General features: G+C 43.8%; 1 protein-coding gene across 3 annotated transcripts in view; it reads left to right on the top strand.

Annotated features, from left to right (window-relative positions):
• PAK1 (p21 (RAC1) activated kinase 1) overlaps nucleotides 1–23081 on the top strand; it is a 68028-nt gene that overhangs the window by 36140 nt on the left and 8807 nt on the right. For all 3 annotated transcript variants that reach the window (XM_082756797.1, XM_082756798.1, XM_082756799.1), the window contains 11 exons: nucleotides 1361–1571; nucleotides 6770–6870; nucleotides 8175–8322; nucleotides 10216–10253; nucleotides 12246–12362; nucleotides 12543–12717; nucleotides 14971–15034; nucleotides 15843–15891; nucleotides 18418–18530; nucleotides 22079–22196; nucleotides 22612–22711. In XM_082756797.1, coding sequence (XP_082612923.1) covers nucleotides 1382–1571; nucleotides 6770–6870; nucleotides 8175–8322; nucleotides 10216–10253; nucleotides 12246–12362; nucleotides 12543–12717; nucleotides 14971–15034; nucleotides 15843–15891; nucleotides 18418–18530; nucleotides 22079–22196; nucleotides 22612–22711 — 1213 coding nt within the window. In that variant the 5' untranslated portion in view covers nucleotides 1361–1381. The remainder of the gene's footprint in view (nucleotides 1–1360; nucleotides 1572–6769; nucleotides 6871–8174; nucleotides 8323–10215; nucleotides 10254–12245; nucleotides 12363–12542; nucleotides 12718–14970; nucleotides 15035–15842; nucleotides 15892–18417; nucleotides 18531–22078; nucleotides 22197–22611; nucleotides 22712–23081) is intronic.

Below are 23081 nucleotides of genomic sequence, written 5' to 3'. Positions count from 1 at the left end.
GAAGAAGGGGGATCTTGCAGACCAACCTTGCTTTCTGCAAGGTCTAACCTGTTGCTCATGAGTGACTTCTGTTACTCAGTATTTGCTTTTCTTGACTCCATGCAGCAAAGGAAATTGGAGAAAAGCATGCCCTGGGGCCAAATCTTGCTAGTTAGGCTGAACATCAGTAGCTTGGCCAAAGAAGACTGAAGACTCACTGGGCTTAGGACCTCGGTGTGGGTTTGGGATCTGTTTGAAGTGTGACCCAGGGTATTAAAATCCACTTCGGTGCGGTTCCTTCGAGTCCATCCTGTGGAAAAGCAGCTCCCTGGAAGCCAGCAGCGGTTTTGGCCTTGTAACCCAACTTCTCTCTTGCAGAGAACAAACCACTTCTGACTTTCTGCTACCACATAATTCTCCCTGAGCAAACGTCTTCCCTTTTTGCAGAAAGCTGGTGAGCTGCTTTTCCACCCAAACAAAATTCTTTCTCTTTTGGTTTCTGTCCTTTGGTTAACTCCCAACTTTCTTTTGAGAGCTCAATGCGAGCGAATTTCAGCTTCCAGAAGGATCCCACTGCAGCCGGCCTGCGTCTGAAGTAATGCTGAGCTCATTTGGGTGGAACAAGCTAGTTGTTGCCGAATAATCTATTACCCAGTTCGAAAGCTTCCGTCTTTAAATCCGCACAGCAGGGATTATTTACTTAAGGATTAATGTGCATGTCGAGGATCCAGTTTTGTTTGACCCTTGCAACGGAACAAAATGCAGTCAACTTTCTGGCTGCTTGAATTGCGCTTGAAGTGGCAGAAAATCCAGGACCAGCCTGGGACCAGTGCTGTGTTGGAGAATATGAGGATGCAGCTCTGCTCCTTCCTGACCATCTCCCTCTGCAGCAGTTGAGCTGATTTTGAGTGATGGAGCCCGAGCGGCCGCATCAAAGCTCTTTGACTGCAGACGTCAATCTCTCTTCATCATGTTACTGCCTGTGCTGGGGGCTGATGCAAACCCGTTGACGTAGATTTTGGTGGAATTAGTATGGATCAGAGAGGTCTTAGCTGGTTGGCTTCTCTCAAGTATCGCTGCTCTCTGCTACTTTTATTTACTTATTTACTCACCCCATATTTCTGTTCCATGGGGTTGGCTGTGTCCTGAAACAAGGTTTTTATGGTAATAATTGGTAGACTTGAATATAATCTTGGTAACAGAAATAATTCGGAGCTTGAGTAGAATTTGTTGTGCTGACATCTGGTTTGTGTTGTTTTAAGGTTCAGCTTTGGTTGAAAATGCTTTTCTTTTTTTTTTTTTTTTTTTTTTTGATAAAATGCGATTCTAGTTTGCAAACAAAAAGCCCACTTCTTATGTCTTGTCTTTCTCCTTCTCCTAGTAACAGCCTCTACATCTGAAGATGTCCAACAATGGAGTTGAAACAGAAGACAAACCGCCTGCTCCTCCGATGAGAAACACCAGCACCATGATTGGATCGGGAAGCAAAGACGCAGGGACTTTGAACCATGGCTCAAAACCTTTGCCTCCCAACCCAGAAGAAAAGAAAAAGAGGGACCGATTTTACCGATCTATTTTACCGGGAGATAAAAGTACAGTATTTTGACTTTTCTTATAAACCTTCTGTCTCCATTTTGTTCTGACCTTAGTAAAAACCTAGTGCTTAACAGTGGTTTAGAAGATAATTTATTCTTGTTTCTTGCACTGCCAGCTTGGTCGTTTTTGGGTACATAAAATGCTGGCTGTAGATCTGTTTTCTTAATGATTAATCTTGCCACAATTAATCCATTTTTCTTAATCTGTTTTTGTGTTTTGTTTTTTTTTTTTTTTTTCTTAAATTATGAGAATAGCATCCTGAAGGGTGGCACTAGTTCTGCCTTCTCCCACCCTGACATGTCCTTAATGGTCTTGAAAACCATAGAAACACTGGTACCAGGTACAGGTTGGTCAGTCAAAGCTGGAACTGGCAGTTCCTTTGGTGGGGAAGGAGAAGTTTTTTGCTTGTTTGTTATTTTAAACAGCAAATAATTTGAGTCAAGCATGACTAACTGAATGTCTCCTGCCAGGCCTGTCATATGTTACTGCACGGTCTGCTGTGAAAAGCCTACAGTCAAAGGTGTAATCTCTCATTTATTCTAGAGTTTGGGTCAAGCATTGTCTATTTGCTGTTATGAATAATTTGTCACTGCAAATTCTTGCACGTTTCTTGTGAAAGGAAGGAATTTTCTGCCATTATAGGGACTGTAGCAGATGGAAATTGAGATAGGAGCTGTGAACTATATATGAAATTCTAATTTTTAGTGATCAGGATAAATTAAAAACTCTCATAAATCTTGAAGTAATGTAAGAAAAAAATATCTCTCTTCTAATATCTGCTGGTTTCTTTTTATATCTGACCCATTTTGTGGAGTTCCTCTTTCTAAATCAGCTTTTTGTACTGTGTTGCAGCAGTATCCAGACACTGGATAACTAAAGTAAAATTTAAGTATCTGCAAATTCCTGGCCTTCAGGAGAGAAGTTGCCTTTTTAACTTTTGTTTTAGCAAAAAGGCTGATTGGAGTGATGCTTCCACTAATAAAATAACAGAGATGTAAGGTCTGGGAGAGCTTGGATTGTTTTGCAGACATGGATTTTTAGATTCTGCAGCCCATGAATTCAATATTAAAAGTTTGCAGGGTATCAGTTAGAACTCGCCGTTTTGTGTAGTAATCCTAAAGAGCTGCAGGATTTTTGTGTTGGCTTACTTAAAAGAGTGTTTTAAAAAATACTTCTAGGCTGGACAGTTGCAGAAAGCAAAGAAATAGATTGAAATGTGCAAGAATAAAAGAAATACTGCATGAAATGCTAGTTTGAACTGGATTTTAAAGGAGAGCTGCAAAAGTGAACAACTCAGGTAAAGCAACAGACACTGATATTAAGGTTTAAGCCTGTTTGTACTGAAGATTGGCCAATGTGGCAGATGCTTCGAGACACGAGAGATTTTTGTTCAGCCAAGCCCAGCAGAGCCTTCTGTTGCAATACACCTGCCCAGACTGGAGTGGCTGCTTCTGTCCTCTAATTCCTGTCGAGCAAAAACTAACCTTAACATCATCACCTTCACTTTGGATTGGTTGGTTTTCATCTCAGGAATGTTTTTCTAATCTCATGACGACAAGTAAATTCCCAAGGCCTCCTGCTGCTTAACTGCTAGTAAAATTCCCAGTTGTTCAGACACTGCCTTTGGCCTTGTGTCTGAATCAAGTGCTCTTTGTTGGCTTGGCTGGACCAAAAGGAGAGTTAGTTCCTATTCAGACTACTGTAATTTTGGGGGTTTCATGACCTCTGGTGGGGTTGCAAAGAACCCCTCCAGAGTTTTTAGCCCTGTGTAGGACCTCGACAGCATTGAAGTGGTGCTGCCAGCAGAGATTTGGTGTCTGTGCATGCAGGACCCTCTTCAGGAGAGATGGCACCAACCTGGCAAAGCAAGGCAAGAACATCTCTGCCAGCAGGCTCATGCAGGGGGCTTTAAATTGTGATATTTTGTGGCCAGGGAAGGTGGGGAAGGGGTTGTGCTTTATGCAAAGGCACAGCTCAAATGTGTGGAGTGGAGCAGACAGACCCGGTGAGAGCTTGTGCACCTGGATCAAAGGGGAGGCCAACGAGGGGAGACGTCTTGAGGGCATCTGCTACAGGTTGCTGAGTGAAGAAGGGCAGATGTAACCGGAGGAGGTTTGGAAAGCATCTTTTACATCACAACACACCTGAGGCTGTGGTGTAAAGTACCCATGGGGCTTCAACGCTGGCCCTCATGAACTTCTCTTGAGTTATGTCACCTTGCTAGGCTGCTTTGAAGCATCACGTTCTGCCTGCAGAAGGTAGGGTGCAGTTTATAGTTCTGATTTCCTCTGTCCCAGCCTAACCTCCCAAATCTGGTATGTAAAAAGCAAGTTGGCTGTAACATCAGGGGGTCCTCTCCACCTGCATGCAGAGCTCCCGTGATTTCTTGCTTTCAGCAGGAGCTGTGAGCCCGCAAGCCTTCTTGGGTTCGGGACTCATCCATGACCTACTTGGGGGGAGAAACTGGGCTTTGGCTCGCATATGGCACACGCTGTTCTTCTGAGGTTTGCTGAGCTCAGCTGCTGATTCACGCAGAGGCAGGATGTTAACCACGAGGCAACGCGGTGCAGCGCCTGGGAGCCCCTTCTGTGGTGATTACGCTGCCGCGGATGTGTGGTATCCTGCCTCTCAGACAGGGGAGAGCTTCCCCACCGCTGAAGAATATCTTCCTCATCTCTGCATGCTCCAGGATGGGCTTTCAGGCTTCGCTCTGGCCTTTCGTGCTTTCTGGGTGCAGCTCAAGTTGCCAGAGCATCGTGGTGAAACGCTACGGGCGGCTCTTGTAACAGCATCAGATGTTTGAGGTTTGGACTGAGAAGGTGGTAAGATGTGGCAGGGGATAAAGCACTCGGTGGTAGGTAGGCCTTAAGCAGATACGAGTTCTCCTTTATTTTACTTTAGTTAAGAATCTTCAGGGCTTTTTGACTCACTGCAGGGATAATATAATCACTGTCGAGGGGATTAAGCGTTTAGCAAGATGGGGAGTGCCCGTCTCTTTAGTTCTTTTTAGCTCATGCCTCCATGACATAAATATCTGCTCCAAAAAGCAATTATATTGTTAGTGTCTGAATACATTTAGGCTTCTAGATCTATTAGATTTGGGATCAAAAGCTTCTGAAGTTTATTGTCTCCTGGGAATCCTAGGGGATTCACACGAATTCATGTTCACATGATGCTCTAGTTCAGTCAGGGCACTGTAAAACCTTGACTGTGGCACCCAGGCATATCCCAAAAAGTACACAGAGGAATTATGGTTTCACCCACTTGTTATAGCTGTTATATAAATGTTATAGCTGAGGCAAGGTGATTTTAGCAAGGGTTTGGGCTGTAGTCTCCTGTTCTGAGTAAGTTTGGGGTTGGCACTCATATCAGTTTACTGGCTGAATGGGTTTCGTTGGGATTTGGAGGAATGTTGGGGTGCTCAGGAGGTCCAAATGAAGAAATCAAGACACTAAATGTGTTGACTTCTGGATAGCAAGTCATAACTTTTAGCTATTTTATATTTTTCAAGGGTTTATACTCCAGTCTATGGGGAGACGTGGCAGTTGTCCCGGGCAGCGTGGTGCTCGTACAACTGCCCTATTCCCCTTAACCTGAGTTTAATGATTCTGGGCTGGAGCTGACACCGTGCCCTTTGGCTTGGAGCAAGGGGCTGATCCTGTAGACAGGACGATGCAATATGGTGCTTCTGCTGGTTCTCTCTGCATCCCTTTTCCTCTCGCATGCAGTGTTTTCCATATACCTGCTGGATGCAGCTGCTCGGTCCTTCCTTGGCAGGCCTCGGTGCTGCAGGTACGTGCCATCTGCTAGCCAGCAGCTGCTTCTGGCTCCTGGCTCCCATCTCTGATGGCTCCTCCAGCAATTCAGCTTGCTCTCCTTCTTCCCCTTGGCAAGTCTGTTGCTCTTTTGTGATTCAGCTTCCCCTATCCCCTTTGTTCGAAAGGGGGATCGAAAACAATCTGTTCCTTCTGCGTATCCCCAGCTGAGCATTTGATCCTTTTCTTTCTCCAGAATTGCTCTGTGCTATACTAACTCTGTAACGATGCTCTGTAATGGTGCCAGAGTGCTGGGGAAAACAGGATTTGGTCCTTTGAGGGAAGTGCTGACCATCTCCTTAAATACTTACTGCGCCTTAAATAACTGCAGTATTGAGCATCAGCCTCCCAGGCTCCTGAAATGCCTGAGGTTTGGCATTCAGACTGCCAAAAGTGCATTGGGGAACGTCAGCCACAAAACAAATTCAGTCTGGCTTCAGATCCAACAGATAACAGCTGGGAAACACAAGTGCTTCAGTCACCTCCTCCTGGCTCTACTTATTTTATACTGCAAACAGCGGCAAATCTGGGGTTCTTCCTTAAACTGGTCTCCATTTCTCGAGTACAGTAAATATTAAAAAGAAGGTGGCGTCTTTAGTATGTCATGAATATGGATAAACTTAATTCGAGACATAATAATCTTGCTTGAAGATCTGACTTTAATATTCGTGGGGTACATCTGCTTGATTTCCTTTCCTGCCTCTTTATGAGCTCTGCTCCTCACCTGCCAGATTCTGCCCTCTTCCTGCTGTGTGTTCAAACCCCGTTATTGAAACCACATTTAGTTCGGTTTGTGAGCAGGAAAATAGAAATGGTTTTGCTTGTATGAGGTTGTGTAGTAGAAGCACATGTTATATTTGGTTTTCTTCGTGGAGTCTTGTTTTGAGGCTGTAGGAAGAGAGAAGCAATATTTTGTCCCTAATATTAAAGATGAGTAAGTTTAGCCAGCACTTTTTATTCATAATCTTTTAATATTTTGCTTAAAAACAAAGAATAATAATTATAAAAGTCTAGGACTGCGTGGCTTCCAGTTAACACCTTTGTGCTTTTGACTCTGACATACCTAAGTTTGCCTGGATATTTTAGGTAAATAGCTCGTGAGTGCTATTGAGTCTAGCACTGCTGGCTGATACTCAACAAAAACTGATATTTTGGATACATTATACACTTGTCCTGTGTTGTAGGACTGATTGTTGTTGTCCCTGAAGGTATCTGCTCTGTATTGAGTTAACAAAGTCCTGTAACTTGCTGTTCTGCCTCAGATCGAAATCCTCTGACTAGCAAAAGCTGGGGGTGGTTGTGTAGGTAAACAAGAAGCTGTCGGGGAGATCATAATTCTTGATGGATTGATGGATTGTTTTTGTTGTTGTCTCTTCCAGCCAATAAAAAGAAAGAGAAAGAGCGGCCAGAGATCTCCCTCCCTTCCGACTTTGAACACACAATCCACGTGGGGTTTGATGCAGTCACAGGAGAATTCACAGTAAGTGATTTGGAGGAACAGAGAGCCGTGCGGTTTGGCTTATTGCTGGGAGGAGCCAGGACCTATTAATCTTTTATACGGTAATGCTGGAAAGGCTATTACCATCATCTAGTTTGATCTACATCTGTAGAGGCAGCCCACTAATTCCTGCTGAGAGACTGACGGCTTGTCAAGCTTGGCACGTCCCAGGAGCCCAGCTTGCCAGCAGACTTTGCCTTTCCTGTTTTTTTGGCTGATGTGGGCAGCAAAATGTGGTATATCTCTCCTCCCTTCCCCTCCCTTCCTCTTCTGGAGCTGGATTAGGTCTACAGCATAGCCTGTGTCCTCCAAACGGAGCTCAGAGGGCTCCCCTTTAGGACGCACACAGCCGTGCATACCTGTTTGTGCCAGACGTGCGTGTGTTGTCCTAAGGCTAAATGGCAGAAACTTTTATGCTTTTTTTTTTTATTGTCATGCAAAATAGGAGGAAGACAGAGCTGTATTTCATCACACTCCTCTTAATTTGATTGCAAGATAGGATTTAATAGCAGAAGCAGTTGTTCACAGGCGAGCTGGTTTTGGCTGTGTGTAATATATATGTATATTTTTAAGGCATTTTGCTTTCCTAGACTGAACTGTGTGTCCAGTTGTGTTTTGCACATTTAGACTTGGATGTTAACCTGAATGTGCCAGTGAGGTATCACTTCAGGGTGGTGTAGCCAGCAACGCTTCAGAACAGTGAGGGTAATTTTTTTGGTAGAGGACCCCATCATTTACCACTGCGTCGACACAAACACTTGTTCTTCCTGCTGCTGAGAGTCCCAAGCCAGGTTGTACTCCAAATGTATTTATTTTCTGGTTGAAATGACGTGTCTCTAATGAAATTATGAGCTCTGTATGCCAGGTTAACATCTCTGCTGTCCCAGCTTGGTTACAATAAACACCAAACCTCTATTACCAAAGAATGCTAGCCCTACATGAAAACCCACACGAATGTTGCTTGTCCATTGTGTCAGATGCTCTACACCACATGTTGCTTCCGTAGTCTTTCTTGGATATGTGTAAATATGTATATGTTTGCACATAAAGATTGTCTTGCTTGAGGAATTTTTTCTCTTACTCCACCTGAGCTGCACCATTGGGTCTGCTCCTTTCTGTCTTTTTGAAACCTGCTATTTTTCTTCCTCTTCTCTCTTCTTTTCTCCCCATTTCCTTTTTAGTATTGACTAACCCCAGGAAGAGTGTGACAGGGGTGCTGCAGCAGGTACGTGTGCTGTGAAGCATTTTAGGCTGGCCGTGGGCTAACAAGGCGCCTGTCCCCACAGGGAATGCCGGAGCAATGGGCCCGCTTACTGCAGACTTCCAACATCACCAAGCTGGAGCAGAAGAAGAACCCCCAGGCAGTGCTGGATGTGCTGGAGTTTTACAACTCCAAGAAGACCTCTAGCAGCCAGAAGTACATGAGTTTCACAGGTACGTGATGATCATCATACATGGCTGCTTTGTCCAGCTTTCTGTTAGTCCATGTATGCAGGGATTTCTTTTCTTGAATCAACAAATGGATCTGTCTTTTCGTGGAAAATGTGAATGAGATTCTCTGGCTGCTCAAGAACTCTCCCTTTAAAATGCTGTTCTGTTAATTCTGATGCCCAGCATAGCTGTAAAAGCGGGTGAACAGGATGAATCCCAAAACACAGATTTTCTAAAGTTTACAGCCTGCATCTGGAAGGCAGAACCTGGATTGTTGATGTTGGATTCCTTGTATGAAAATCCCTGGAGAAAACAGGCAGCTAAGCCCTGTAGGAACTCCAGTTTTTGGCTGGGATATTGCTTCATGAGTGTCTCCTCTCCTGTGTGCTGTGATTGAGGAATACTGCTCAGCTGCTAGGTGCTTGATAACTGCTGGCTGGATTCCTCTATAAATCACAGCTGCCAAGGTTTTGTGCCTCCTTTCTATGGATTACCTGCCTACTGGAGAATTCCTGCAGCCATCACTCTTTTCCCTTTCAATTAATTCTAACTCCTTCCCTTTCTAAGCCTTAAGCCCTGCTTTGGTTCTTTAAAGGGGATAGTGCCATGTCACCAGAACAGGTAGTACTTAGGAAGAATCCAGGCAGGGATAAAAGCACAATTCTTCCACATATGTGAGGGGATAGCCAAACAAGAAGCCCACCAGTGGATTCATGGGGTCCTTGCTTGCTATTGCAGGATGTTATGGTGGCTGGGTCTGAACATCGTGCAGGTCTTGGGCTAGTGCCTCAGCAGGTGATTTAGCACAGCAGATTTTTGCACTTTACTTCCTCCACAAAAGTGCCTGGGGGACCCTGAATGAGATCAGGGTCCCCAGGCTTAAAGATCTCTATAGGAGAACAACCCTAAAATGGTGGAAAACTTGGAAAATAGCTGCCTGGTCTCTTAAGCTTAATTAGATTTGAAACGTTAATCTTGTTTCTGGGCTCGTCTTCCTGAGAGATGCTACAAGCCAAGATTCTCGTTGCTATATCCCAAGATAAGGAATGAGGGATAGGGTGGTCATGAGAGACTTGAGACAGCCTTTTTCAAACATGCTGGGAGTGCAGGAGGAATCTGAAGGCATTTAATAACAAGTCCTAACAGAAGGAGCTTCCTAAGAGGCCCTTGTTTCTTGTCGGCTTGGACACAAACTTTCCTCCACTGCTGTTGTAATCTTGCAGGAGAATCCTGTGTCTGCTTGGGATACAGCATCGATCCCAAAGGGTCGCCACACCTTATGCCCTCTTCTTTCGATAGAAAATGTTGCCTGGTTTTGGGCCTGATTATTTTTCTTAGGGTCCCGGCATCTTCTTAACACTGGGCAGAGGCACAACAGATGCTTGTGGAATTTTAGGTTTAAAAACATATAAAAACTAATAAAAACTACTGGCCATGGAGTTTAGTCTCTGCCTAGAAAGGAGAAGATCAGATTTCTGACCAAATGAAAAATTTCCTTGTCTGTTGTCTGTGTCTTACTTGAGTGTCAGACTTGCTTGTTAAGTTTGTTCTGTCAAACTTGGTTGTGTTTTTTTTTTTTTTTTTTTTTCTTTTTCACCTGGGGTTAGGAGTCTAGTTGCGTCTAGTGCCTGTGTAGATCATGGAGAAAGATATTCCCCAAGAGGAATGTGTATGTGTGCACTACTTCTTTTTCTGTTCTCTGTAAAAAAATAAAAAAAATAAAATTCTCTGCCAGTTGCCCTTTCCAAAGTGCCTCAAGTTGTGCAAGATGATTCCTGGACTTGGGAGGAGCCGTTTTTCCTGCCCCTTCCAAAAGGAGCTTGTCCGTTTTTCCTCTCCCCAGTGCTACTGCATTTACAGTTCATTTATAACTGCATTAATATGTCTCTCTTTCAGATAAATTGGCGGAGGATTACAATTCATCAAATACACTGGTAAGCCTTCGTATCATCTCTTGCATGAGATTTAAAAACTTGCATAGAATATTCTTAGCTACACATAAACTTTTATTTTGCTTAGTGTTTTAAAATCATCTTAAAGTCTGAACTATACGTATCTATGTGGAGAGTACATTTCTAAAAACAGGTAAATTATCCTCAAAGGGCATGCTCTTTGCACATTTTTTCATTAACAGTGGGAGAGTCAAGTAGAAATAAGAGGCTTTATTAGTGAAATAGTCAATAGAAATTAGCGAATTAATGACTGGAAATAATTCTGGTTTTTATAGAAATTGATCTGTTTCTTGGTCTGTTTCTTTGGGGTGTGGTAATCTAGAAAATCATAACCACTTTGCTTTCAGGTTTCGTATGGCTCTATAAACATCTGTGATCTAGCACAGTTTAATTACTAACCTACGAGGTTTGATTGAAGCACTGTTGATTAACCAACCTAATCTCAGCAGAAAGGGAAATAAAATGTTCTCCTCTCTGTTTGACCTTTACTCTGTCCTCACCAGGACAGGCACCGCTCCTGTTGACTTTCCTAGGAGACAGGGCTGAAAAGCTCTGTAATGTTTGTGTATGTCTGCGAGAGAGAGAGAATAAACAAAACTTTCTATTTTAGGGGATTCATAAACCCCTCCCAATTCCCTCATCTCTTACTTTCTTACTGCTGTGATGCTATCAGGAGCTGGCACGTATTGCTCGCTTCTGGAGGCAGCGTATTCCTGTGACCATTTGGGAACCTACTAAAAGAAAATGAAAATAGTTTTGTCATTTATTATCGCATTTCATTGTGCATCAGTCTTCAGGAGCTTAGAATATCTGAGGCAGTTGGATATTAAAATAAATCCTGGAAAAAGCAGTAGTCATCAAGCTGCCTCAGTAGACTGGTGGTTTTTGGAAGATGCTGGGTGGATAACCTTTAATTTTAGGGAGATTTGGGAAATTACCAGTACGTAGACTTTATTTTGTAGTTGTTTTTAATAGATAAAGCTTTAACAATTTAACGTTAGGATGCTGATGACTTCAAAAATCTTAGGTCCAGTGAAACTTTACCTCTTCCCCCCCCTTATTTCAGAGAGAACTTTATTGCAGTACTTTAAGAAGTCTTTTTCTGCTGCCACTCTCAGGGAGCTGATGGTAAACAAACTGGAAGCAGGAGTACAAGCAGAACTGGTCTAGTGGGTCGAGGGGCTTGCCAAGTTTATTTTGAAATGTTTATAGTGTAAAGGATGCCATGAACTTCGAATCCAGAGTCAAATTTTAAAGGTTATGAGTAGTTTTGAGTTCCAATCACAGAGTTGCAAAAAATAAAATCCAAATAATTCTTTCTTAATCACTTATAAAACATTTATAAAAATTCATCATTCCTACCTTATATAATATTTTCCTTTAGGGTGTGGTTTTCAAAGGGATTTTGAAAGGTTTTACCATATTCTGCTTCCAGAATACCTCATTACTTAGTTTTGAGTTTTAATACCAAAGCTGATGTCAACTTGACCTCCCAACTTTTAGAGAAAACATTTAAATTCTGATGTAAATTAAATCACTTGAAGACTGAAATCTCTGATCTGCATGATAAGGATTTGGAGCAAGCAGCGAGGGAAGAAATAGAGACAATATAAATAGAGACAGCTACATCCAAACTCAGATGTTATCCTCACAGCAGTCCAGATTTGCTGGGTCTGTCGTGTGGGTGTCAGGAAGGCAATGTGAGAGCCCAGGGGAGTCGTAAATCCCAGGGAAGAGGATGGGGATCAGACAAGCAGATGACAGCTGAACTGGACATCTAAATATTTCCTGCATAGGCTCAGGACCTTTGGGGCTTGGATTTTTAAGATACTGTAACTTTCTAACCTGTTCTGATTATTATTTTTCTGTGCTTGCTTCAAGGCACTCTCTATTAGGAGCTTAATCCAACATTTCTGACTTGTTCATCCCAAGAATTTGGGTTTTTATTTTTGCTCTTTGTGTAACCACATGCAGAATGTGAAAGCCGTGTCTGAGACCCCTGCAGTGCCCTCGGTGTCTGAAGATGAAGATGATGAAGATGATGCAGCTCCACCCCCCGTGATAGCTCCACGACCTGAACACACAAAATCTGTGAGTAGTAATATCTCCTTCAGCACCCCTGCTACAGTCACGGTCAGGTCTTGGAGCTATCTGTTAGCACTGTAGGTGTGGAAATACATCACTAACAGGAAAAAAAGAGGATGAATGGAAGTGTTTTTAAGTTGTCATCTGCTTTTTATTAATATGAATGTTTTTATTCAACAAAATTAGATATACACCCGCTCTGTGATAGACCCTCTTCCTCCTCCTACCAGAGATGTGGCCACTTCTCCTATTCCTTCTCCCTCGGAAAACAACACAACGGCACCTGACTTGCTGGTCAGGAACACAGAGAAGCAGAAGAAAAAGCCAAAAATGTCAGATGAAGAGATTCTGGAAAAATTAAGTATGTCCTTTTATTTTTTTTTTCCTGAAGTCTAAGGTCTTGCTCTAGTGATATCTTAAAACTTTAATAAGTTGAGATGTTTTAACGCTGCTACTTTGAGATCCCTTACTGAAGACTTTGCCCTGTGACTGTGCCCCAAAATTGGGGGCAGATGTATGGGGGGGAGAATAAATGTAAGCTGAGCACCTCTGCTGTCAGCTGAAGTACCCTGGGAGTTACAGATCCTCAGACTCTAAAACGAGCCCTGAATATGTAACATCTCCTTAACCATGAAGTCTGAGACTGTTCCACCTAGTGATATTCCATAGCTCTGGAGCGTGGATGATTTTATTGAAATGTTAGACCTAAGGTGATGAGCAGAGCTTCTTACCATGGCTACAAGATGGAGAGAAAATTAATGCAACCCCAAGTTCATTTTCCATGATATCGTGACATTAAATGACTTGGTTATTTTTAAGGGCCCTGACATTGTGTGGATACCTAGTAAACAACTCAAATTAGTGGGTGTTTCTGAGAAAAATTCAAGGCTTACCTTGTCTGTTGTGTCCTAGTTTCTTTAATAGTCCTGACCTTCAGTTCATGGATTTTATTTAAAGTGTTCCTCAACTGCCTGGCATTATTGGGATATGCTGTGGCAGTATTTGACAGCTGAACAAGTTCTTCTGTGCAATTGATTGCTCTCCTCAGCATGGGCCAGCTTTTGTTAGAGTAGAGCATTTCTCATTCTTTTAATCTGTTAATCCCGTGTTAATTAAATATACATCGAGCTCATCAGTTTATGTAAATTGTGATCGCACCCCTAAGGTCAGATTACTCTCCTCTGGTGAGAGTTTCCCTCCTAAATGTCATTATTTTATGAAGCAAAGACAAATACCTGGGTCAAGGGGAATTCTGAGGGTACAACTTAATAAAATGGCACGTGGGTGCCTCATTTCTATGAATAAAATGCTAAATTGAATAGATGGCATGTGAATTAAAAATTCTTGCTATCTGAAAACCTGCATTTTCAAGACTTGTTGTTTCAAAGCAGCAACTTCCCTCTCTTGCTGAATTAGCAGGACCTCTGCACCATTAAGGATTTCTGAGCCATTTTGTGAGCAGGTAGGGTAAGGAAGGTCTGTGGCAGGAAAAAGGTACTATTTTTAATGCAAATACATTCATTTCTGTAATCCCTACCTTTTAGCAACAATGCTGCATCAGTGCAGACATTAATGAATCTTCGCCTGGCTTTTTGGGAGGTAGGAAACGTTCCCCCCTTTTACAAACTGAGAGGATTAAACGGGGCACGACTGACAGCTGCCTCTTGTGACTGCCTTGTGCAAACATTTACCTCATGCATTCAGAACCTTGCAGCCTGCATTAGGCTTCCAGGGAAAGTTTACGAATGTTTGTCCAGAAATGTTTGTCCTTAGGGCAGACAGCATTGCTTCAGTAATTGTGCAGCGGGGTGTATAGAGTCGGATTTTTCTCCCCACCCTCCTCCCCAAACACGAACCATGTTCCCCTTTCTTACCTCTGTCTGCCCTGAGCCTTGTGGGCTTGGCTGCTGGCCACCGGGGGCTGAAAATAGCCTGCTCTTACTCTGCTTGCTACTGGATTTCTTGGCAAAATGACCACAAGCAGTTTCTTTGCCAGTATGCATCTGTTTAGGCTCAGGCCTAGACCCCGGCGAAAGCAGCACCGTGTGTTGGCTGCTGGAGCAACTTCCAAACACTGCCTCGGAGGCAGATCTGCATCTCCCGATCCTATTAGCCACCCCGGTGCCATTATAGGGCAGACTTGCACCCAGCTGGGGTTTTTTCATGATTTTCCTGTGCGGAGCTCCCTCCTCTCATCCAGAAAACTTTGGGTTGCGTTCTTCATGGCCACCAAACCCACCTCGAGCCTGAGCAGCCCCTCACCACCTCGCAGGGCTCTGAGCGAAGTGCTTTGCCCTCAGAGGGATGCAGGAACAGACTTTGTTTCAGCTGAACAGACAAGTAGGGGAAAATGAGCTGAGATTGCCTCAGGGTTTTCTCTAAAACCAGGGCTGCAGTCGCATGGCAACTGAAAGCTGCTGCCCCTTCCCTAGTTTTGGGGCTTCTAATTGAGGAGCTGAGCACTGCCCAGGCCAACCTAGTCATTAGGTAACTAATGGCAAGATTTGTGTTGGTGTGAAAAAACAGTAAATATTTTTTTCCTGCCAGAAATTGTCTCGGTGTCGTTGTATGAAAAAGTATTTCTAAAATCTTTTTGTTTTCTTTTTTATTGTAGGAAGTATTGTGAGCGTGGGTGATCCAAAAAAGAAGTACACACGCTTTGAGAAGATCGGGCAAGGGTTGGTATATGCTTCATTTCTGTCCTGTACCTTTCCTTATGGAAGGGATCATTGAAACTGGGCTAAGTTAGTTTGCTGGAAAAGCTGATGAGGATTTTTTTTTGTTCCACCACCCCCACCCCAGCTCTTCTCCCCTTCCCAGCAAAGTTTTGAGTCACAGCGACCGGGCTATTTTGTGCAATTGTGCTTTAATATAAGAAAATATGCCATTAGATGATCGGGTTGCTAAATATAACTGCAGGCAGGGAAGGAACTGCTTATTTTCAGCATGCAAGACAATCTTCAAATCACAGATTTGCCTGCGGAGTTAAAACTCCTCAATGCAGGTTTGGGGTTCTCTCAGCAGGGTGGGGGGTAAGGAAGAGTTGGGGGAGGCAAATCATTGAGAGATACTTGAGCTGAGGCTCAAAGTCCTGTTTCCTTCACTACAAATGCCACATTTGGTTATTTCAGCTGATCCTGCCTGCTCTGTAATCGCGCTGGGCACTCTGCAAGCCAGGGCAGTGCCGTCATGCCCGTTTAGCTGGGATCAGCTCCCAGTCCTGCAGCCTGTGCTACAGGCTTTGGCTGCCCATACTGTCCTGTACTGGGAGCTTTGTTCCCCATAAATTCTCTGGCTTCTGCTCCAACAGTGAAGTTGGCTAAGAAATATTTCAGACTACATTTACCACTGGAATTATTGCATGACAAGAACGGGAATGAGAGCACCTGACAGAGACGAGGGGGAAGAGGAATGTATTAAGCTCTGTCTTGCTATGAGATGCTAATAGGCTTTTTTTTTCCATTTTTTTTCCTCCCTTTTGTTTAGAGCCTCAGGTACAGTTTACACAGCAATGGATGTAGCTACAGGACAGGAGGTAAGTGCTGCCAGAATACCACTTCCATGGATTTTGGATCATCTCCTAAAATTTAGCATTGATGCTGCAAAATAAAGGCATTCTTTTCTGGGTTTGTTCTTAAAGAGGCATTTATTTCCTTACTAATAAGGCATGGTTGAGTGGTCTGAGCAGAAAACTGGAAAAAATGATTCCCCAGGTTTTAATTCCTGAATCATTTTGTATTTGTAGAGAATCTTCCTGAGTCCACAGAGGCTGGAGACAAATGTTGAGACTGGATAGCTCCTCAGCAGAAGTTTTTCTCTTCATCCCTGATATTTCTTCTTGTCCCCATTTACATTCTTTTGTCTTCTACTCCTTTGTTTCCTACACTTACACGAGTTGATTTGCATAGAAATAGTTCCTTTGCCCACCTACTTTTTGCCCTTGAGCTGAGAGATGAGGAGTGTGTCTTTTGTTTTTCCCCCTGAATATTGAACAGTGCTGTGCATATTGCATGCCTAGGTAATAAACTAGGAGGGATGGATATGCAGCTTCAGTGAAAATGATTATTGCTAGATGGAGGATTGTTAAAGAGTGAAGTGTGTCCATTATTCCAGATATGTTTATGGAAGTCTGCAGCACTGTGTTTCCACTTTGCATTTGTACAACATCAGGGTTACCCACCGGTAAATTTCGTGACTAAATTTTGTGACTGTACTCTTGGATGAAAACTGCCTCACCCCCCTTCACAATTCCTGAAGAAATAAGACAGTTTAATTGCAGCCTCTGAGGAAGGGGCATCATGTTCATTTTGAAGCAAGGAGAAATATTATAGCAGGAGGAAATCCCTTCGGTGGTTTTCTGCTTTCCTTCTGGACCCCTTCAGAGACTCCCATGTGAATATTGGAACCCTTGGAGTACAACCGGCTTTTAAAATGATTCCCTTTATACTAGTTGGATTTTTAAAATCGCATTTGGGATTGCTGTAGCCTTGGCATCCTCTTAACCTGCTCCTTCCCATGAAATGCTGCTGGTACCAACCCAGAGCTCAGTGAAAGGCGGCACATTTTAGAAGCACTAGAAGGAAATTTCTTTATTGTGCAACATACAGGAGCCTTGGGCAGCTCCTGGGATTAAGAATACTCATGATTTTCACTAATGATGCCTATTTAGTGTAACTACAGCTGTTTAGTTTGTATTCTAATGCACATGGCAGTATTAAAAAAGGAAAGTGCCCCTTGGAGCAAGTGTGCACTTGGGTCTACTTTTGAACAGGAGCGCCGAAGTACAGGGGCTCCCTCGGTATCCTTGGTCTGGAATTTCTTTATCTGCAGCAAATGCCTTCCTTCTCTTCTTCACCTTTCATTCTCCTCTCTGATCCCGTGCAAAGAGCAGCATGGGGTTTTTGTTTCTCCCTCATTTAAGTACTGTGTGGCAGCCTCGTGAATACCGTGGAAGAACAGCATGGTGTCTGTCTGTTCTTGCCTTCTCATGTGTGGGGCTTTCTCTATAGCCTCTCCTGCTATACTATCAAAATGCTAATTGTATCCATCCCTGTTGGCACTCTGTGGCTCGTTTCTTTCAGTCCTGGCTTTTGTGGGCTAGAGTTCCTGGCTCCCCTCCACCAGTGTCTATACCACTTTCTCTGCAAGCAGCAGTTTTGTAAAGACGTAATTGCTCTTCATTACCTTTGCCCAAATATTGTGCTAAGGCCAGTTGGGCTGTTACATCTACCAAAATGTTTCTGCATCCAGCTGGGCTGAGCAGTCTTACTGGTTTGAAGTTTTGTCTTTAAAGGCCAGGTGTTCTCACAAAATACTGGGAGTTAAATACTGGGAAGAGTTAAATATAAGTTTAATGGAAGAGTTAAAAGTGTGTTGTACCCAACTGTGCTTGTACACGTGGAGTAGGTATAATGAGGTGGGTAGAAAGCTATTAAGCCACATGGCCACAAGTAATGAATCTGCCCCTATTTCTCTTTGGTATGACTGCGATCCAAATCATGTATTTTCAGCCTTTTATATAAATATCAGTGCTTCTTTCCTCCTAGGTCTTGCTGTGATGGGAAGAAGTAGAATTGTCACTTCACTTAGGCTGTGTTGTTTACCTCCTTCTCCCTGCACACCTGCCCTGCTGTAGATTTCTAGAAGCACAAGAGTAAAAAACAAAACAAAACAAAGAAAAAAAGCATCCAAACCTAAAGAAGCATCTGATTCAAAATAAAATTAATAAGAATCATTTAAGGAATAAGGAGTCTTTGATGTATCAGTCCATACTAGAATGAAGGTATCACTGCTCTCTTGCCAAAAAAAATTTAGAGTTGACTGTTCAACAGTGATCAAGTATGAAAACAGTAATTCCCCTTTTCCTTTTCTGGCATCAAATATCCAGCCAGAGTAGAAATGGACTGGCTGCAGGAATTGCTAAATTGCTGAGTAACCGATGATGAATAAGTGGCTTTCTCCTTTATTTGAATGGGGGATTAAAATGATTGACACTGCTACTGGCAGGTTTCTAGGGGACTCTTGTAATAATGCCCTACTTCTTTCATTTCCTTCCCGGCAGGTTGCAATCAAACAGATGAATTTGCAGCAGCAGCCCAAAAAAGAACTGATTATCAATGAAATCCTGGTAATGAGGGAAAACAAAAACCCCAACATTGTCAACTACTTGGACAGGTATGTCGTGATTTGAAGGGTTCACAAAGGGGCTCTGGAAAACTCTTCTTTGTGACTTTCTTAAGTGATCCATCTCAGCTTAATGCAGATACAGGACGATCTTGCCTTGCTTAATGGATGTGGCAAGGTTGGGGTGTGGGGTGCTTAGTGGTCTCCATCTATATCCTAGGAGAAACAAGTGTCTGAACTGGCATTATCGGAGTATTTAGGCTCTCTTTAGAGGTGCTGACAGCAATGGCATTAGCAGCATGCTGTCAGGGCCCCATTTTCCAAGGTGCTCTGCCAAATTTGACTCGACAAGCCATTTCCTTCCTGATGCTACAGGAGAAATGGGAATACCTTGAACTGTGTTGTTTTCCTCTTCCTCTTCTTTCCTTCTCCCTGAGCAATACTAATGCTCTGCTTGCAGAGTAACCCCTCAACGTTCAGGTGGTAATCGTGTTCCTGTGGCTGTCCACTGAGTTTTTCTGTGTTGTAGCATAGCAGTGGTAAGGCTGAAGGATGTGTGACACATAACTAAGCGAGGCTGTTTTCTTGTGGGTGTGTGTAAGGGAAAAAAGGAGAGCTGGCACAGAGAGGAATAACCCTTTGGGAGATAGAGGAAACAGGCTTATTCCCTGCTTGGAGCTGGGTTTTATGGACTTGAACACATGCTGCGTTACTCCTTCTTGGCATTATATGTGTTAGATCCATGTGGGATGACTTTTTGAATCCCTGCTGCTCCTTTCTGCAAGCACTGCATCTATACAGGGACCTGCTCTGGGATCCCTTGGATTATTAGGACAGGACCAGAGCAGGAACAATCAGCACTGCGGCTGCTGCACTGCCTAAGCTGTTCCTGACATAAATGCGTGCAGCCACGAACGCTGTGCTCGCTGTATAGCTCAGGGCAGTAAAAAGCAAGTCTGCAAACAAATGTGACTGCGAGTTCTTCCCTGTGGGATATTGAGGCTCTGCATAGGGGTGATGGCAGCAGTGCTGCTGTTGTCGGCTCTGTGGAGGTTGTCTGCTTCAGAAGGAACAAGTGGTGACTGTGCTTCTGTGGGGGTAGGGAGCTGCCTTTGAAAGCAGAAGAAATGCTTGCATCTCCCCTGTTTGACTTCCAGGAATCAGTCCCAGGCTGTCAGCGTGGAAATCTGCGATGTGTTGGAAGATAACAGGGCAGAAGTGTTGCACGGTGAACTGAATTCAGCATCAGTTTAACACTGATGCGTTGTGTCAAGCCTGAATCATTCACCTTATGCTAAAGCTAGTTCCAATGGAGCTGCAGCAGGGTTTCCAGCCTGCTGCACTCGTCAGAAACTCATCTTGATTAACTACAGGTTTGGCTTTTTGTAGGGAAAACAGTGTCTAGTTGGGTGAGCTTCAGATTTTACTCTTGGCAGCTCATTTTCTAAAGATGGAAAGGAGGGATGTGACCCAGAATCTCTTCTGGGAACTGGAGAGAGAATATTTGGACACTCGCTTGCTCTGCATGTATAGCAAAACGTATGAACTGTTTCCTTAACATCTTCCTCGGTTGTCTTAGCCAAAAAAAAAGCACTTTTAATGCTGCAGCATCCATTGTGATGCTGAATTTATATGGTGCTGTGTTCTGCGTTATAAGCACGGTTGTAAAGAGCTGCCTTATCGAAAGGATAAAGTGTGCTTGTGAAATTTTGAGGAAGGGGCGTGTTTGTGCAGAGAAAGTGGTGCTGGGCAGGCACCCTCTTCTTGGAAAGAGCAGAAATTACCTATGGAAAATGAGAAAAGCAGAAAAGAACTTTTAAGTATTGCACGTGGGCTGCAAGTGTGTATTTCTCCCAGCTGATCAGAGGCTTTGTTTTGGGAAAACTGTTTGAGATGTGTGTTCTTCCTTTAGAGAGAACATCCCTGTGTACATGCACATGCCTTGTTGAGCCAATACATCCCAGCTATAGGGTAGCTGCACGTCCTGCTGTCTTATTAAAACTTCCAGCAACAGGAGCCACTTCTTTTGTCCCCGACTTTCTCTCACTAAGCTTTTTCAGAGGGATCAGCTTTTGTTCGAGTGCAGCAAACGGACAGAACAGCAAGGAGGGTGAACGCTGGGGGTTCTTGTGCCTATTGTGAGGCTTTGGAAGAGCTGCTGGGGAGTTGCATCCCTCCTGCCTGGCCTAACGTGCCTGTTTGTTTCCTGAGTGCTGAGTGAAGCATCACCAAACTGAGATCACATCTTTGTCTCTAATATTACAGTTATGCAGAGCTTTTAATATTTCTGTTGTCCAGGTACAGCCTAGAGCACAGTTCTTTATTTTGGGGGATTTTTTTCATCATCTGAGGTGTTGGCAGCATTTAGGGGCTAGAGCACACCTCTTGCTCACTCCTGTGGTGTTGCACTCATCCCTGTCAATTTTCTGTGCCAAGTCAGAAACCTCTTTCTCCTTCACTATTGCTTTCTATTTATTTGTCCCCTAGAACCTACCCTGCTTTTTGCCTTTGTCTCGTAGCAAATTCCCTGTTCACTTTTCAGCAGGACCAGTGTTTCTGAGCAAAACAAATGATTTGACGAGTCCTCCTGCCAGCAGGCAGAAGCTTGCAATTTGATTCTCTGATGTCTCTCTTGACTCATCTGTCTGCTCCTTTCAAACCCGGGCAGAGAAGCTGCGAAGGTGGGGTTTGTGGCTTTCCAGCTGATGCTTCCTTCCTTCAGGAATGCGTCATCCTGATGTATCTGTCGTGAAAGGTTGTGTTGGTGTTTTTCCAGATGGGCACAAAAGGGCAGAAGTGGTTGGTGATGATTTTTTTGGTTTTACATGAGTTAATGCTGGTGCCTTCATCCCAGGTCTTCTGCTCCTAGACATGAGCACACGTGCTCCCAGCAGACAACGATATCCCAAAGGGATGTGAAAACTCACCCTCATCTCAGCTTTTTCCTATTTATCTTCCTACAGGCTTCCTACAGATGAGATTTTTCAAATGTGCGATGCTTAAAAAATGGTGTTCTTGAAAAAGAACTGAAAAGTTGTACATGGGCAACCAGCCAGGACTGTCCCTGTGCCTGGGCAAGGGCAGGCAGTTGCTTAGGGTAGGAGGTTGCCAGTGGTGTCAGATCAGCCCACAGCCACCTTTGTCAGTGTAAGAGCCCTTGAAAACCATGCTGTACACCAGCTGTTTAGGAATGGATGCCTGCTTGCACCTTGCCTAGTAGCTCTTTCCTCTCTCTCCTTGTGTTTAAAGGTACTTTGAGCTCGTCTCCTTCATAGCCTGGGCCCTTTCCATGGCAGAAAAACAGCTTTGCTGAGTTTTCCTTTGGCCAGGAAACTTTTAACCTGTTCTTCCATCACCTCAGCCCTGTTTTCTCCTCAGCTTTCTGCACTCACCCTTTCTCTGCTCTTTCAGGTTGTGGTCAGATCCTCCAACACACAGAATTTGCCCTGAGAATTTGCCCCAGTGCAGTTACATTTTCTGTTCAAGCCTCGTGGTTTCCCTGCACTTCTAAGATAGCTTTAAAACCCAGTGCGTTCTGACTCAGTAAACGGTGACGTGCTCATATTTGCTTCTTCTAAAAACTGTTTCTGGCACTTCAGCTACCTTGTAGGAGAAGAGCTCTGGGTCGTCATGGAGTACTTGGCAGGAGGCTCCCTAACAGATGTTGTGACAGAGACCTGCATGGACGAAGGACAAATCGCAGCTGTGTGCCGAGAGGTAAAGCTGCACCCACACCCTGGGCGAGCTGTGAGGAGGAAGGGGATGGGGCTTTCTTTGATTTATTCTGCTGGGATAGCTGTCTACAGCTTCTCTACTGCTGCAGGAATCTTCTCAGAGGATGGATTTCACTGGGGAGGTCGTGACATGCTCCTGTTAGGTTTCACCCTAGAGTGAGAACTGTAAAATGGGGCTGGAATACTTGTGGTTATGCCTATTTTCTTTGTGTTTTTTTTTTTTCTAACCTGTCACCTTCTGGTCCCAGTGGGATGTATCTGTTGCCCTGCACATACTGGATATAGAAAAGGCTTTAAAAATCTAAGCCTGTGCTACTCAAAATGCACATTGTTAGAGTCCATAGCTGGCTAATTGCACTTGATGCACAGTCAGAACATCTTTCCTTCTTTTTTTTCAGTGTCTCCAGGCTCTGGAATTCCTCCACTCGAACCAAGTTATTCACAGAGACATCAAGAGTGACAACATCCTGCTGGGAATGGACGGCTCTGTCAAACTAAGTATGAGGGGAACAGCGCTGGTGGTGCCTTTAGTTATCAACCCAGGCTACTTAGCTGCAAGGGGCAGGCCTGGTGGGGAGCTGGGTGCTTGAGATGCTTGATGCTGTGGTGATGAAGAGTCTGTAGAAATGCTCCTGGAGGTATTTTTGTGGTATCTGTTTCAATGGAGTTTGGCAAGCATAAATCCCTGTGAACTGATAACAGACGTGCCATGAGATTTGGGGTTCATTTAGCCTTGGGCTATCTGTTTTTGTGGTCTAAAATAACATGATTTTAATGCACCTCCAGTCTAGAAAGCTGGGTTTATAGGTGTAGGGTCACGAGTTTTTATCTGTTTGTGATCTCCCCAGTCTTGAAAATGCTGCAGGTA

This window comes from Aythya marila (assembly GCF_965140915.1).
Source record: "Aythya marila genome assembly, chromosome: 1".
NCBI lineage: Eukaryota > Metazoa > Chordata > Aves > Anseriformes > Anatidae > Aythya > Aythya marila.
The sequence above is the reverse complement of the archived record's forward strand: the minus strand, read 5'-3'. Positions and strand labels throughout refer to the sequence as shown.